Source organism: Arvicanthis niloticus, chromosome 3 (genome assembly GCF_011762505.2).
Source record: "Arvicanthis niloticus isolate mArvNil1 chromosome 3, mArvNil1.pat.X, whole genome shotgun sequence".
Classification (NCBI taxonomy): domain Eukaryota; kingdom Metazoa; phylum Chordata; class Mammalia; order Rodentia; family Muridae; genus Arvicanthis; species Arvicanthis niloticus.
In genome coordinates this window covers 49334928-49349819 of record NC_047660.1, presented here as the reverse complement: position 1 = coordinate 49349819, position 14892 = coordinate 49334928, and the positions used below count along the sequence as shown (strand labels likewise).

Below are 14892 nucleotides of genomic sequence, written 5' to 3'. Positions count from 1 at the left end.
GGACCCAGGCATGACATACTGACCTAGTGACACAAGGAGGCAGAAGAGAACAGCTCAAGCACCAAGCCTCTAAAGTGTGAGCATGCCCATCAAATGTCAACCCCAATCTCACCAAGGCTGTTCTTTTAAGCATCATTGGATGAGATGTAGCGGGAATTCTGACCAGATGTTTCTCTTGACCAATACCTTTATGGGAGTTAGTCTACTGGCCACTCTTTGCAGGAGAGGGTGAAAGAGTAAGTGGTCCTCTGACCACATCACCTAGCGGCCCTGCAGGGTGCCATGAGACTCCTCTAATTTCCTCCAACAGAAACTCCAACAAGAAGCAGGTGGCTAAGACAAGGGACAGAAGCTGCAGAAGAGCTGACATGAACATTCATTCATTACTTCAGCCCAGGGCGGGAATGGGATGCAGAGTAAGGATGAATGAGAGCTGGGGCTTATGGCTCAGAGGTAGAGCACTTGCCTAGCATGCTCCAGGTCTCAGGCACAGCACTGAAAGAGTTAAAAGCAATGGAGTCATAAAAGTAAGGATGTGAACAGAACCACTTACTTCTTCAGAATATAATGTTCATCGGTTTGGAAATAGACTCAAGGAAAGAAAAACTAACATTTATTGAGCGCCTATGGGTATGTACACGTGTATCCATATCTATATATGCATGTGTATACACACACCCCCTTATATAATGTATGCTTGATCTTGTGCAAGGAGTTCTCATCTACAACATTCCATTCGATCCTCTCACCAACCCTGTGAGGTAGGCATTATCCTCATGTTTTCCCAGTGAGGAATATGAGGCTTAGAAAGGTTAGGTAGTTTGTTCAAGGACACAGAACTAGAAACTAGTGAATTGGGACTGAGTTTACATCTCAAGTTCCATCACATCCCTGTTCTTTCCTACCCACCTGAGCCCCTCCCCTTCCCATCCCTGTAGCCCATGGTTCCCCAAAAGAATCCTGCCCCATCCTTCTCTGGGAGAATGCAGTCAGCTGAGGATTAAGACATAAATAAAAAATAAATAGCAGGGTCAAGTTCCCAGAGGTGAGGATGTGCCTTCCATACTCATGCTGTGTGAGGTCCCATTCACAGCTGCTGGGGGGAGGGGGCAGCACAGGCCCTAGTCGGGGAAACTGGGACTACAGCTCCCAAAGGCTGCATCGGGTGCGCTAAGGAGGCGCCTTCTGGGCTGCATGAGAACACGCGCGGTCATGGCACAGTCAACATCTTCCTCCATCTGTCCATTTCACCGGTGTTTGTGATCCAAGAGAGATTCAAAATCAGGAGAACATACAAGTTTGTGCTTCACATGTCCCAGGACTGTCATCTCCCCTGTCCTGCTGTCTCCAAGGCCCACAGACACCAGTTCCTGTCATTCAACAGAGACATCAGTGAGAACCACACACCCACACCCAGCCCTCAGTGCAGTGACCCAGAAGTTCTTTCCACTTCAGCACAGGCTGTTTAATACTTCCCCAAGTATTAAACTCTGTCCCATAGGGGTCATACCTGAAGGAACGAACAGGTTGTTCCCATGGTCACATCCAGAGTCACCTTGCCCAGGAGGAGCTGCACCTTCCCCGATTTTCGAATGAGCAGCTTGCCCACCTGACCCTCTGTTAGGTCAGCCAAGGTGCAAGCATTCTCTGCTAGCCTGGCTTCCTGTGGAGAGAAGCAGCAGGTAGTTACTAGGCAACAGCTTTCATGAATGAATCCTATTCTGTTTCCCAGAGAGAACTGCAGTGGAGGCAGAATCTCATATCAAGGGCTGTGTCCTGGAGCTAGTTGCCTAAAAATTTCCCAGAACTCGCTCTTGAGCATACCCGGTCTTTTTCCTGCTTTATGACTACCATCTGTCCATCCTCGCCCTGCACCTCTGTCTTGATAGGCTTGATGTCCTGAGTGGGCGGCTGCCCAGGAAGGGTATCAGGCAGCTGAAGGAACAGCAGCTCTTCATCCTTCATGAGGCTCAACTCCCTGAGCAGCTCTGCAACAGACACTTCCTTCGGGAGACCAGGGGTCTTCCTGGCTGTTCTTGGAGGGGCTTTCACCTTGGCCTCTTCTTCCTCATCCCGTGGCTCCTCTTTCACTGCCCAAAGTGAGAAAAAGGAAAAGATATCAAGCAGCCCTACCCACTAAGCCAGCTCTCTGTCCCCGACCTGTTACATCCATGGGCTTCACTATTGCTCAGCCAGAAGTTTCACAGAGGAACAAGAAAGAAATTCAAGAGTGTGTGACTTCTCTAAAACAGCACAGCTGAGGCCAGGCGTACTGGTACACAGACATGTGGACAGAGGCAGGAGCTTATGTCTTGATTCTGTATTTGTACTTTTGAGTGGGAAGGAAACGGAGACACTCTGAGCAGCAGTCTTGAAGGTCTCGTGAGGGCTTCTAGGGAGAGCTAGGGAAGAAGGGAAGTTGGCTGACACAGGTTACCTTTGACAGCAGGCGCATCTACTTCCATGTCTTCTTCCTTGGGGTCAGCCGAAAAAGGCTTAACATCTGGCTCTTCATTCTCCTCCTTAAAAAGCCACCCTGAATAAGCTAGTGGCAGCTGCACTGGCATGTTCCGTGTGTCATTCTTTAGCCCTGGGTCATCGATGAACTGCCAAAGAGTGGGGGTCACATTAAATGTCAGCATGTGTGCCTATGTCACAGCCCATTTCAGGAAATTGTGTCTCTCTCTTTTCTTAGCATATGCATATGTTTCACACACAGAGGCAAGCACTCTCTCCACTGAGCTGCACCCTCAACCCCACTTTAGTGCTCCTGTATCCAAAAGCTTGAAGATGTCCCTGACCTGGCTCCCTCACAGCCCTCTTTAGCAGCTACAAAGAAGCCTGTCCCCCAGGCTACTGGGACCCACATCATCGTTCTCCAGCATGCGCAGGATCTGCTTGGTTTCTTCATCGGTTTCTCTCTTCTCTTTTTTGATGTTGATGATATGAGAAGGTCCCATGTCTGATATGTCCACTGTCTTATTCCAGTTCCCTGCCGGAAATCATGCTGTTCACTAGGGTTAAATAAGGAAGACCGCCACAGCAAGGAAAACCAAACTAGGAATGGAGAATCCCACGCTCTGCCTTCTCAGGCAGTCTGAACTGCAATCCAGACCAGATCCCTTCCTGGTACCTTTTTTTTTCATCATTTCTGCTGGACCCTGCTCAAAGATAGAATGGGACTGGATCACTTCTGGGCGGCCACGTCCCCGTCCATGGCCCTCACGCTGGCGGTCTCTATCCCGTTCACGCTTTTCCTTCTTCATGGTTACTTCTTCTTTTGGTCTGGGAATAAGGACAGACAAAAGGGTCTGCCTCAGGAAACGAAGCCTCCTTACCCAACCCTTTCACCAGCTGAGCAGAGTCTGTGAGCCTGTAAGTACACCATGAGAATCGGCACCCAACCCTTTGCCACACCTTTTACATCTTCCATAAAGCACAGCCTTTAATTTCCTTTTACTTTACCTTCTTGTCCAAAATGTGGACATTTTGTTTTGTTTGTTGTTGGGTTTTTTTTTTTTTTTCCTGCCTTTAAGTAGAAAGGCTGGAAAGCAGAGAAACTTAAGGGAAAGTATGAAGAGGTTAGTCCCATCTCAGCAGGATTAGAAGGTGGCTGAAACTGTAAGAGATGGAACCTACTGGATGGCTGTCCAGCTCCTGAAGGAGAACAGAAACTCAACCCCTTACTCTCCTTGCTTTCTTTCTCCTCTCAGGTATACTCTGACTGTGCACTGCCATACCATTGACCCAAAAGCAAAAGAACCACTTGATCATGGGCTGAACTCTCCAAAATTCTGATGTCCAAAATAAAATGTCCCTCTCTGTAAGTTGATTATCTTAGCTATTACAGAAAGAAAGAAATTAAGAAAGACCCTCTAATGCAAAGTGCACAGGAGCCAGGCTCGGTGGTGCACAGCTTAATCCCAGGGCTCAAGACACAGATGAGAGGCAAGCAGACCCCTGGGAGTTCTAGGCCAGCAATCTACATCTGAGTTCCAGGATATGAAAGGCCATGTAGAAAGTCTCTGTCTCAAAAAGAAAAATGCCTCTACATAACCTGGGACTGACGAACGAGAACCATTAGTGAATAAGCTAATGGCATAAGTTAAAATTCCCAGACCCCACACCTAATTACTTCCCCAAATTCAGAGGAAACCAGAGTGAGTAGTGTTCATTAGTCCTAGGTACTTACTCTTCTTTGATCTTCCTACTGATGATATTTGGGGTGAAGGTTTTCTGAAAAGTAAAAGACAATACTGTATTTTCGAAGTGGCTCAACTGACCAACAGTTCTGGGAAGGCTTAGACAGATCTGCCAGTACTTGCAAATGGATGACACAGGTAGACCATCACCATCACCCAAGGCAAAGCAACAGCTTTAGCCTGTGCTTACTCTGCTCTTTCTTTTCAGAACTACCGATTACATCTACTGTTACACACATAATGGGTGAGGACAAAGAGCAGTTACTGGTGTAGAGTGAAAAATTATAAAGGCCATCACGGTCACACACTGGAATGCTTAAGACTGATCAGATACTAGATTATTAGTTTCGATACTGACGTCCACAGAGTTACGAACACTCAAAATTGTAAGTAAAGCAACTTCGTCTGACTTTCATGGGATTTTGTAAGGTGCCCAGAACATAATAAGCACTTCCGAATGTCTTGCATTAACTAGGTTCTCTGCCTTTTAACTGCCTATGTAACCATGTCAGTGTCTTGTACCGGCACCTAGGCTTGAAGGTCTCCCTAGAGGCTGACATCCCACCAGGGACACAAAGCCGTACATGAATGAACATCACGAATTGCCTTCCTATGGCCTGGAACCCAAGGTATTTGGATTTCTGTACAAACACTCTCCTAGGTACCTTCTTGACTCCGCCAAGGGTGAGGTCCCGAGAGCGGATGGAGGGAAGGCGACCCGGCGTAAGCGGGGGTGCCGGCCGCCGGCCAATCAGCCCCCGGCCCCCAGAAAGAAGGGGTCGCGGCCCTCCAGGGTTGCTGGGCTCGCCCGAGGCGTTTCCTTCCGACATGGTTCCTGGAGGAAAGTAGACAACAAAGTGACTCCAAAGGCTGGACGCCAGGACCCTGGGCGGAACCGCACCCGCGTGGCCTCCCGCCCCCCGTCCGTGCGTCGCTCTAGCTGCACCTCAGCTCCTCCCCGTCCCACGTGGCGAGGCTTCCCGGAGCGCCCCACCTCTGGCTTCGGACTCGTCACATGCCCTCTCCCCGGGACTGCATGACGTACCTCCGTTGAGGCTCTGCGCCGAGTGTCGCGACTTCACCTCCGACGAGACCAACCACCGGCCACCGGTCTCCCGGCAAGGCGGAAGTCTGCGTGGCAAGGACCCGGCGCTGCCATCTTACCTTGGGGCGGAAGTGACATCAAGGGGGCGTGACCGGACCATAGTATTTATCCGACGGTGCCTCGCTGCCCTCCGCCTTCTCTTCCCGGTTCTTCCCGGAGTCGGGAAAAGCTGGGTTGAGAGGGCGAAAAAGGATATGGGGGTGGCTTGTGAGCTGTGCCGGGGTGTGACTCGTGGGGGAGTGTCGCAGCCCCTGGCAGGGAGTAGAGGTGCGGTCCTCAGGGTCGGGGGGTGGGGGCCTGCAAGGTCGCCTACCTGCTGTATGTGGAGTCCACACTGCCCAGCCTCTAGGAGCTGTGGGATCGCCGCTCGGGATGGGGCTCCGGACATAGGGAGCTTAGCCTTCAGGCCGAGACTGGCTGCAGCTTCCCTGCGTTGACCATGGCGCGTAGTCACTGTACCTTCGGGCCCGGCCCTTTGCTCTCGAGCGCCTTCCCTTGCCGGTCCCTGGGGTCGTGGGATGTCACCCTTAACGCAGTTTGGACAGAGCAGCCAATAGCTCTTCTTACCTACCTGCCTGGGCTCATGACTGCTTAGTCAAATCTGGGAAGAATCTGGAACTGAAGTTTGCTCTTCAAGTAGAAGGTTTTGGTTTGTTTTTGTTTTGTTTGTTTGTTTTTGGTTGGGAGGGGGTGTGTTTTTTAAGACAACCCTACCCTGTAACCCTATCTAGTCTGGAGCCTAAGTAGACCAGGCTAGCCTCTTGAAGCCCTCCTGTCTTTTCACCCCCCTCAGTGCAGGGATTACAGATGTGCACCACCAATCCCAGCTGAAAAATTTTTATTGTAATGGATGGTTGCAATTTAACATGAGGGGAAAAAGTCATTTAATGTTACACCACAGCGACCACCAATACAAATAAAAACGTTATGTAGTTCTAGGGAAGAAACCTATTTCTGCTGGGATTCCATAGACTGCTAGCATTAAAATATTTGTGATATACTGCAATATTGTGCCACACAATACTGTATCCTTTGTTGGAGACAAATGACTGATGGGAGGATATACATGTACATATATATATGTATATATATATATATATGTATATATATATATATAATTTGTTTCATTAGAACTAACTAGTGTACATTTGATACATCCAACTTTTGGGGGGGTTTTTTGGAGGTTTTTTTGGGAAGCAAAAGCAGGCGGGTCTCTGTGAGTTTCCACCAGCTTGGACTACAAAGTGAAACGATGATGGTGGTGATGATGGTGATTCAGCAGAGCCCAAATTCTGTATACTTTGTTTTCCCCAATAGTAAGATCTAGTACTTATATCAAAACCAGAATATTGACATTTTGCAGTCATGGTACGAGACATTTCAGGACTACAGGAATCCCCATAGCTGCCCTTTCAGATGCAGCCTGCCTTACTGCTGAGCCTTCTCTTCCTCCCCCATCTCCTCCCCACTAATTTGTTCTCCATTTCTAAAATGTTATTTCAAAAGTATTCTATAGATGGAATCATACAGTATGTGACTTGCTTTGTTGTTGAAGAGACAGGGTCTTATTATGTACCTCTGGCTGACCTGAAACTCACTGTAGAGACAAGACTTGACTTCAAACACTCAGGAACGTATCTGCCTCTCTCTGCCTTGGCTGTGCTAGAATTAAGGTAATGTGCCCTTGTGCCCAGGTTTTGTGGCTGTTATCCAAGTGATAGGTATCATTGGTTTGTTCCTTTTCTTACTATGTGTCTGTGGTTTATTTAGTCATCCTTTGAAAGACATCTGGGTTGTTTAGTCTGTGTCTGTTGTGAATAAAGTTGCTATGGACAAATATGCAGCTTTTTGTGTTGATACAAATCTTCATGTCTCTGGAGTGAGCGCTCCTGTTGACTTGTATGATTGTATGATTAATCTTGGCAACAAGAATGACAAACTGGCTTCCACAGTGGCTAGACTACTCTTGATGAGTATTCTGTGGTTCCTCATCAATGCTACTAAACTATTTTCAAGAAGTACTTATGCTAGAGGGACTGGAGATGTCTCTGTGTACTGACCTTATTCCCAGCTCTCATGTAGTGGCTCTCTGCTGTCTATAATTCCAGTTTCAGGAGATTTGGTGCCCTCTTTCAGCCTTCAAGGACACCAAGCAAGCTCACAGTGTACATGCATACGTGCAGGTAAAAAAAACAACATGCATGCATGTAGAATAAGAACAAATAAATTCTTTTTTTTTTTTAAAGTACCTTGTTAGCTTGTCAATGGTGGCACAAGGCTTTTATCCCAGCCCTCAGGGTGGTAGTGGTGCACACCTTTAATCCCACCAATTGGGAAGCAGAAGCAGATGGATCTCTGAATTCAAGGCCAGCCAGGTCTACAGAGAGAGTTCCAGGACAGCCAGGGCTACACAAAGAAATCCTGTCTCAGAAAAACAAAAAAAATGAAAAATACTGTGCTAAGATGTAGGGCTACTAAAAATGTAAGAATAAAAACCCCCACTCCTCTCTAAGGGCTTTCCAGATGTTTAAAAGTTGATGGGAGGAAAGGAAACACATGTTTCTTCAGTGGTGTGGCCATTGGTAAGATGTTCATGTTCCTCTACCCCAGTGTAGCTCATTGAACCACACACACAAATAGTAGAAGGGCAGGTAGCTGGGAAGAGGAATAGTGGGCCAGTGTCCTGGCTAGTTTTAATGTCAGTGTGACATAAGTCATGGGAGAAGAGGACACTTCAGTTGAAAACAACCTGCCTCTTTAAGATCAGGCTATAGGCCAGTCTCTGGGGCATTTCTTTAATTAGTGATGGGGGGTGGGGAGCAGCCTTTGTGTGTGGTGCCATCTCTAGGATAGTGGTCCTGGGCTCTTTAAGAAATGCTGAGAAAATCATGAGGAGCAATCTAGTAAGCAACACCACTCTATGGCCTCAGCATCAGCTCCTGCCTCCAGGTTCCTGCCCTGCTTGAGTTCCTGTCCTGACTTCCTTTGATGGGGACCTGTGATGTGGAAGCACTAGCTGAATAAACCCTTCTCTCCTCAAGTTTCTTTGGTCATGGTGTTTGATCACAGTGATGGTAACCCTAACAAAGATAATGACTATGATTAAAAGGTATGATCAATTCTCTTGCAATGTTTATGTTATTTCCAGAAAGAAGACTTAAATCAGATATTTAACATACTGCTTATTTGTTTATATAGGGTTTTTTTTTTTTTAAAGATTTACTTATTTATATGAGTACACCATAGCTGTCTTCAGACACACCAGAAGAGGGCGCTGGATCCCATTACAGATGGTTGTGAGCCACCATGTGGGTGCTGGGAATTGAACTCAGGACCTCTGGAAGAGCAGCCAGTGCTCTTAACCACTGAGCCGTCTCTCCAGCCCAGTTCTCTAACTTGTTAAGTAGCCATTTATGACCTTGAACTTCTAATCCTGCTGACTCTACCTCCTGAATGCTGGGGTTATAGGTGTGTGCTTTAGTTGTTTTTCTACCCCTATGATGAAACACTATGATCAAAAGCAACTTGGAGAGGAAATGGTTTGTTTGGCTTAAATACCCTAAATCACAGTCCATTGAGGAAAGCCAATACAGGAACTTAACCGGGCAGGATCCTGTAGGCAGGAGCTGATGCAGAGGCCACAGAGGGGTGGTGCTTCCTGACTTACTCCTCATGGTTTGCTCAGCCTGCTTTCATATAGAACCCAGGACCACCAGCCCAGGGGTATCCCTATCCACACTAGGCTGAGGTCCTCTCTTGTCTATCACTAATTAAGAAAGTGCCCTATATGCTGGGCGGTGTTGGCACACGCCTTTAATCCCAACACTTGGGAGGCAGAGGCAGGCAGATTTCTGAGTCCGAGGCCAGCCTGATCTACAGAGTGAGTTCCAGGACAGCCAGGACTACACGGAGAAACCCTGTCTTGAAATAAATAAATAAATAAATAAATAAATAAATAAATAAATAAATAAATAAATAAATAAATAAAAAATGAAAGTGCCCTACAGGCTTGCCTACAGCCTCATCTTATGGAGGCATTTTTTTCAGTTAAGGTTCTCTCCTTGGATGACTTTAGCTTGCTTCAAGTTAACATAAAACTAGCCATGTCAGCCACCATACCTAGTTTATAGAAATGGGACCCAGGACGTTGGGCATACTAGGCAAGTACTCTTACCAACTGAACAACATCCCCAGCCATATTTTTGGGCATTTTAGAAATTAACTTCCTAACAGTGGATATTATAATCTGTCTAGGGACATTCTCCAGTTTTCCTTTAATTAAGCTATAGGCTTTGAACACTTTGTTCCTATACCTCTCTCTATTTTCTCCCAGAGATTGAGGCTTAGGTTCTTCATCTAGCCTCAACGGAACCTTGTAAATTATTTTTAGCTGAATCTTGCATAATAGATGTGATCCTTGGAGACCTAATTTTGTTATCAATAACCTCGTATTGCATGTTATGCTCACGAGTGTCACAGTCAGTATCATCATCATTCTTACTGATAAGTAACTGACAAACTCAACCATCATGTGGGGAGTCTGACTGTAGGTTGGCTTGGGCTGTTATAACCAGATTCTGTAAAAACCACATGTCTGTGAATTCTTAATGGGCATCAGAAATACCAAGTAAGAAATCTTTAAATACTTAGCCTTAAAATAAAAGGAATGTGTGGTACGGGAATGCTGCCCGAGTTCAGGCTGTCTCTTGTTTTCCTCGTGTTATTTATCCTAATTCATTTGCTTTTCCTTGCAGGCGATTAGTTAGCTGGCTCCTCCTCATGTGCCTGGACTTCTAGACATTTAGTTCTCATGGTCTCCCCCACCCCTTTACCCTGTATTTTCTTTATTACTATCGTCTAGTTAATCTGTTTCTTATTTTGTTACTTTAATTTTTAAAATGGATCATCACTTGTGAGTGTGGGCACATGAGTGTCAGGGCCTGAGTGTGACAGTCAGATGACAACTTGTTCTCTCTACAGTCAGTAGAGAACTCAGGTGGCAAGTCCACAGTGGGGATTAGAACCAGGGCCTGAGGCTTGCTAAGCAGAGGTATTTCCAGCTCAGTGGGAAACCCCTTGTAGTTCCCCTTCCCTTGCAGACTCCCACACCACGCCAGCTTTTCTAGACTTTCCAGAATCTTACCACACAGTCACCACCTTTCTGCTGCAGGCCACCCTCACTTTTGGTGACTCCTATTATTATAATAAGTTCCTGCCTGGACTCCCTTCCAGGTGGGCCTCTGTGGTCTAGTCCCAACAGCACAACTGAGATAGTACACATCAGGTCACATCTCTGCTTACCCCTCCCAATGGATGTCTGTTTCAGAAGAACAGCCCTAGGGTGGCCTCCCTGGCCCCACATCATCTGGCCCTCCAACCACACACTCTCTTTGGCCTCACAGGTTGTCCCTGTTACTCCAGGCCCACTTCTGCTTTAGGGTTCCTGTGCCTACTGCTTAGAACCTTAGAACTCTCTTTTCTCTTAGAATGCTACGTGGTCCCTTCCTTCTCTGATCCCCCAGTTACTGTCACACAGAAGCCTTCTCTCCTAGCCTTATTTTTTTTAAAAACTTTTTCCAAGATAGGACTTATCTGGGCAGTTATGGCTGTCCTGGAACTTATTCTGTAGACCAGGATGGCCTCAAACTCAAGAGGTCTGCCTGCTTTTGCTTCTCAAGTGCTGGAAGCTAAGGCGTGTGCCATCATTCCTAGGCTCTTATTTAAAATTGTAAAAACCAAATGAAAACAACCCTCTATTGACTCCTTAATTTCCTGACTTATTTTTCTCTTTCCCACCAAGTAGGCTATAGCTATTGCTTGTTTATGTGTCTGTCCTCTTCCTACCAGGACATAAGCCCTATGAGAAGAGGATTAGCTTGGTTGTGAGGTAGATGTCCAACATCTATTCCTCCTGCCCGAAACAGTGCCTGCTACATAATGAGTTCCCAAAAGACCTTCTAAAACTAATGGATGGATTCCAGTCTGTGCTGAGACCAAGGAACAAGTCTGGCTGTAGATAGAAATGTAATGGTGAAAGCTGGGCATGGAGACACACACCTTTAGTCCCAGTACTTGGAAGGCAGAGACAGGCTGGCCTCTGTGAGCGCAAGGCCAGCCTACTCTACAGAGTAAGTCCAGGACAGCCAGGGGTACACACTTTGAGAGAAACCATCTCAAAAATCAAAACAGGGAGTTGGGGATTTAGCTCAGTGGTAGACACTTGCCTAGCAACAGCAAGCACAGGGCCCTGGGTTTGGTACTCAACTCTGGGGGGGAAAAAGACAAAAGATCTTCTATTTAAAAATAAAATCAAAACAAGAAAAAAAAAAGAAGTAGAAAGGCAGGTTGTTTGGGGGAGATAAATTTAATTCTGACAACATTCATGTAAAAGCCACTTCCCGCTTAAGGTGGATACAGATAAGAAGCAGAGTTATTATATTTTCTTTCTTTGACTTGCAATGCTAGGATCAAACCTAGGACATCATGCATAATACTAGGCAAATGCTTTGTTTAATTGATGGTGATAGTGTGTGCTCCTAAATATATAAATATAGCTTGCTCAGTCTATATAATGTCATTCATAGGTATATGTTTTCAAGGCTGGCCATTTGTTTTGTTGTTATAGTTGTTTGTTGGTTTTGAGACAGGGTCTCTCTATATAACCTTGGCTGTTCTGGAATTCTCTATGTAGACCAGGCTGGTCTTGAACTCAGAGATCCATCTGCCTCTGCTTCCCAAGTGCCAGGATTAAAGGTGTGTACCACCAGGCCTGATCTTGACCATTAGTGAGACACTGGGAGAGACAATGTCTCCTTCTCCCGATGTTCCTTGGTTACCTGTAGTTCTTAGTCTGTTGTGAGACATCATGGACTTTCTCCCTTCCATGTTAACAAGCCTATTGGTGTCGTTCTTGTCCAGGTAAGCTTAGGCAGCAGTGTTGATGAGGCTTCATGGATGTAGCTTCCCTGACTTTCCTAGGAGACACAACCTCACAGTAAACTCCCTGGTCCTCTGGCTCTTACTGTCTTTCTGCCTCCTCTTCTGCAAGAAGAGTCTTAGGTGCAGGAGTTGTGCTTTGGATGTATCGGCTGATGCTAGACTCCACAACTGTGTTTTAATTGGTTGTGGGTTTCTGAGTGGTTCCCATCTGTACTGGTTAGTTTTGTGTATCAACTTGACACAAGCTGGAATTATCACAGAGACAGGAGACTCCCTTGAGGAAATGCCTCCATGAGATCCAGATGTAAGGCATTTTCTCAATTAGTTATCAAGAGGGGAGGGCCCCTTGTAGGTGGTGCCATCCTTGGGCTGGTAGTCTTGGGTTCTATAAGAAAGCAAGCTGAGCAAGGCAGGGGAAGCAAGCCAGTAAGTAAGATCCCTCCATGGCCTGAGCATCAGCTCCTGCTTCCTGACCTGCTTGAGTTTCAGTCCTGACTTCCTTTGGTGATGAACAGCAGCGTGGAAATGTAAACTGAATAAATCCTTTCCTCCCCAACTTACTTCTTGGTCATGATATTTGTGCAGGAATAGAAACCCTGACTATGACACCATCTATTGTAAAGAGAAGTTACCTTGATGAGGGGTTAGAACTACACTTATCCATAGGCATTAGGATAAATAATTAGAATGTAGTTAGGGATTGTGCTGGTTTAGTAGTTTGGTGGTTATAGATTCTTCTCCAAGATCTATGACTTCACTAGCTCCAAATAGTTGGCTAGGCTTCCAGTACCAGGCATGGTTTCTCTCTTGTTAAGCGAGCCTTAGGTCCAATTTAGAGAGCTGTTGGTTACCACCAAGCAATGGGCATCAATTACTCCACCCTTAGGGTTACTCTTGTGCCATGCTGATCTTGTACTTGACAGATGTCATAGCAGAGCAGTAGGGCTGGCCACTTCCCTCCCTTGGAAGCTTGCTTTGCCTTCAGGTACCATGAAGACTAGTCCTCAGGGAGGAGGCTTTCAGGTCAGAACCAGCCTGGGTCCTCTGGGTCCTGTGTCCAAAGTGCATGGTGTCATCAATGGTAGGCTTTCTCTCTCCCTTGGTGATGCAGACATAGGCCAGATTAGACCACATTAAAGGTGAAACCACCACAGAGAGGCAGGATTTTTTTTTTTTTTTTTATGTTGCCCAGGTTAGCATCAAACTGGTGATATTCTAGCCTCATCCTCTAGAGTAGCTGTGCCACTAGGCTCGGCTCCTGAATTTTCTCTCTTGATCATGAAAAGCATGATCACTGCAAGCAGCAGGATATCTAAATACAGCCTCAGATGGTAAAAGTAAGTTGGCTGTGTGGACTCCTGCACTGCTTAGAGCCAGCCATTCTTCCTGCCTTTCACTATGATCCCAAGTGAAGGAAAAGGGGGTTTTATGGGTATGTGTGCTTTGTTGGCTCATGGGATCTCCTCACTCAGCTTACCTAGAAAGAAGATCTGCACTTTGATTTTTAAAAGTACATAAGCAGTATTCAGATGGGAGCTGGTTACATGGCTTAACAGTTAAGACCACTTGCTGTTCTTGGAGAGAGCTCAGGTTTAGTTCCCAGCAAACACATGGTGGCTCCCAACCACTTGTAGGATACACATCCATACACGAAGGCAAAACACCCATAAAATAAATCTAAGTTTTGTTTTTGTTTTTTTGTTTGTTTGTTTGTTTTTTTGTTTTTTGAGACAGGGTTTCTCTGTATAGCCCTGGCTGTCCTGGAACTCTCTGTAGACCAGGCTGGCCTCGAACTCAGAAATCCGCCTGCCTCTGCCTCCCAAGTGCTGGGATTAAAGGCGTGCACCACCACCGCCCGGCTAAATCTAAGTTTTAGAAAGGCTCTTTCTATGGTATATCAAACTCTGCATTTGCTAGCCATCTCTGTACTATGTAGAATAGAGTCTTTGCATTCAGATCTGAAATCAAATACTGGTTTTATAACATTGGGCCTGGGCCTGCTTTCCATTACCCTTTCAGTTATGAGGTTGACAAATCAACCTCTCAAGTCTGCCTTCCGAATCCCATGCATGGCACTGAGTCTTGGTGCTTAATAAGAGCCTTTGTTATTGTTTCAGTCTTGGCTTAGGTATAATGTTTAATGTGGAAACTTCCAACGATGCACACAAGTAGAAGAAAATAGCTCATTAGATCTCAAAGAACCCAACTTTAATAGTAATTATCCACTCTTGTTTTATCTCAGTCGCCACCCACAAAGATCATTTTGAAACAAATCATATATATTATGTTATTAATTTACAAGTATTACAATCTATGTTTCTAGAGAATAAGGACTTTAGCTGGGCAGAGGAAGCAAACCTCTTTAATCTTAACACTTGGGAGGCAGAGGCAAACAGATCTCTGAGTTCAAAGCCAGCCTGGGCTACCCAGTGAGTTCCAAGACAGCCAGGGCTACACAGAGAAATCCTGTCTAAAACAAACAAACAAACAAACAAACAAAAATGTCAATCCGTTAAATTGTCACATAAATGGGTGGTTTTATTTGGGTAGTGGTTTTGCTCTGTTTGGTTTGATTCTGACTTTTTTTTTTAAATGGACATGCTCTCACTCTGTAGCCCAGGCTGGCCTGAAACTCAAGGTAATTCT

General features: G+C 45.9%; 1 protein-coding gene across 1 annotated transcript; it reads right to left on the bottom strand.

The window, feature by feature from the left end:
- Window positions 1-591: 591 nt before the first annotated feature.
- Polr3d (RNA polymerase III subunit D) lies at window positions 592-5383 on the bottom strand. Its single transcript, XM_034499000.2, has 9 exons — window positions 5248-5383; window positions 4868-5037; window positions 4193-4236; window positions 3134-3285; window positions 2868-2992; window positions 2438-2606; window positions 1825-2090; window positions 1511-1663; window positions 592-1370 (listed from the first exon to the last, which is right to left on the bottom strand). The coding sequence occupies exons 2-9, from the start codon at window positions 5030-5032 to the stop codon at window positions 1248-1250; spliced, it is 1197 nt and encodes a 398-aa protein (XP_034354891.1). The 5' UTR covers window positions 5033-5037; window positions 5248-5383; the 3' UTR covers window positions 592-1247.
- Window positions 5384-14892: the final 9509 nt, after the last annotated feature.

Bases quoted from the DNA above. Each gene is read 5' to 3' on its own strand.
- Polr3d (XM_034499000.2), bottom strand. From the start codon at position 5,032: ATGTCGGAAGGAAACGCCTCGGGCGAGCCCAGCAACCCTGGAGGGCCG. The intron at 2,607-2,867 runs GTGGGTCCCAGT...ACTCTTTGGCAG, and splicing joins GCATGCTGGAGAACGATGAT to TTCATCGATGACCCAGGGCT. The intron at 2,091-2,437 runs GTAACCTGTGTC...CACTTTGGGCAG, and splicing joins AGATGCGCCTGCTGTCAAAG to TGAAAGAGGAGCCACGGGAT.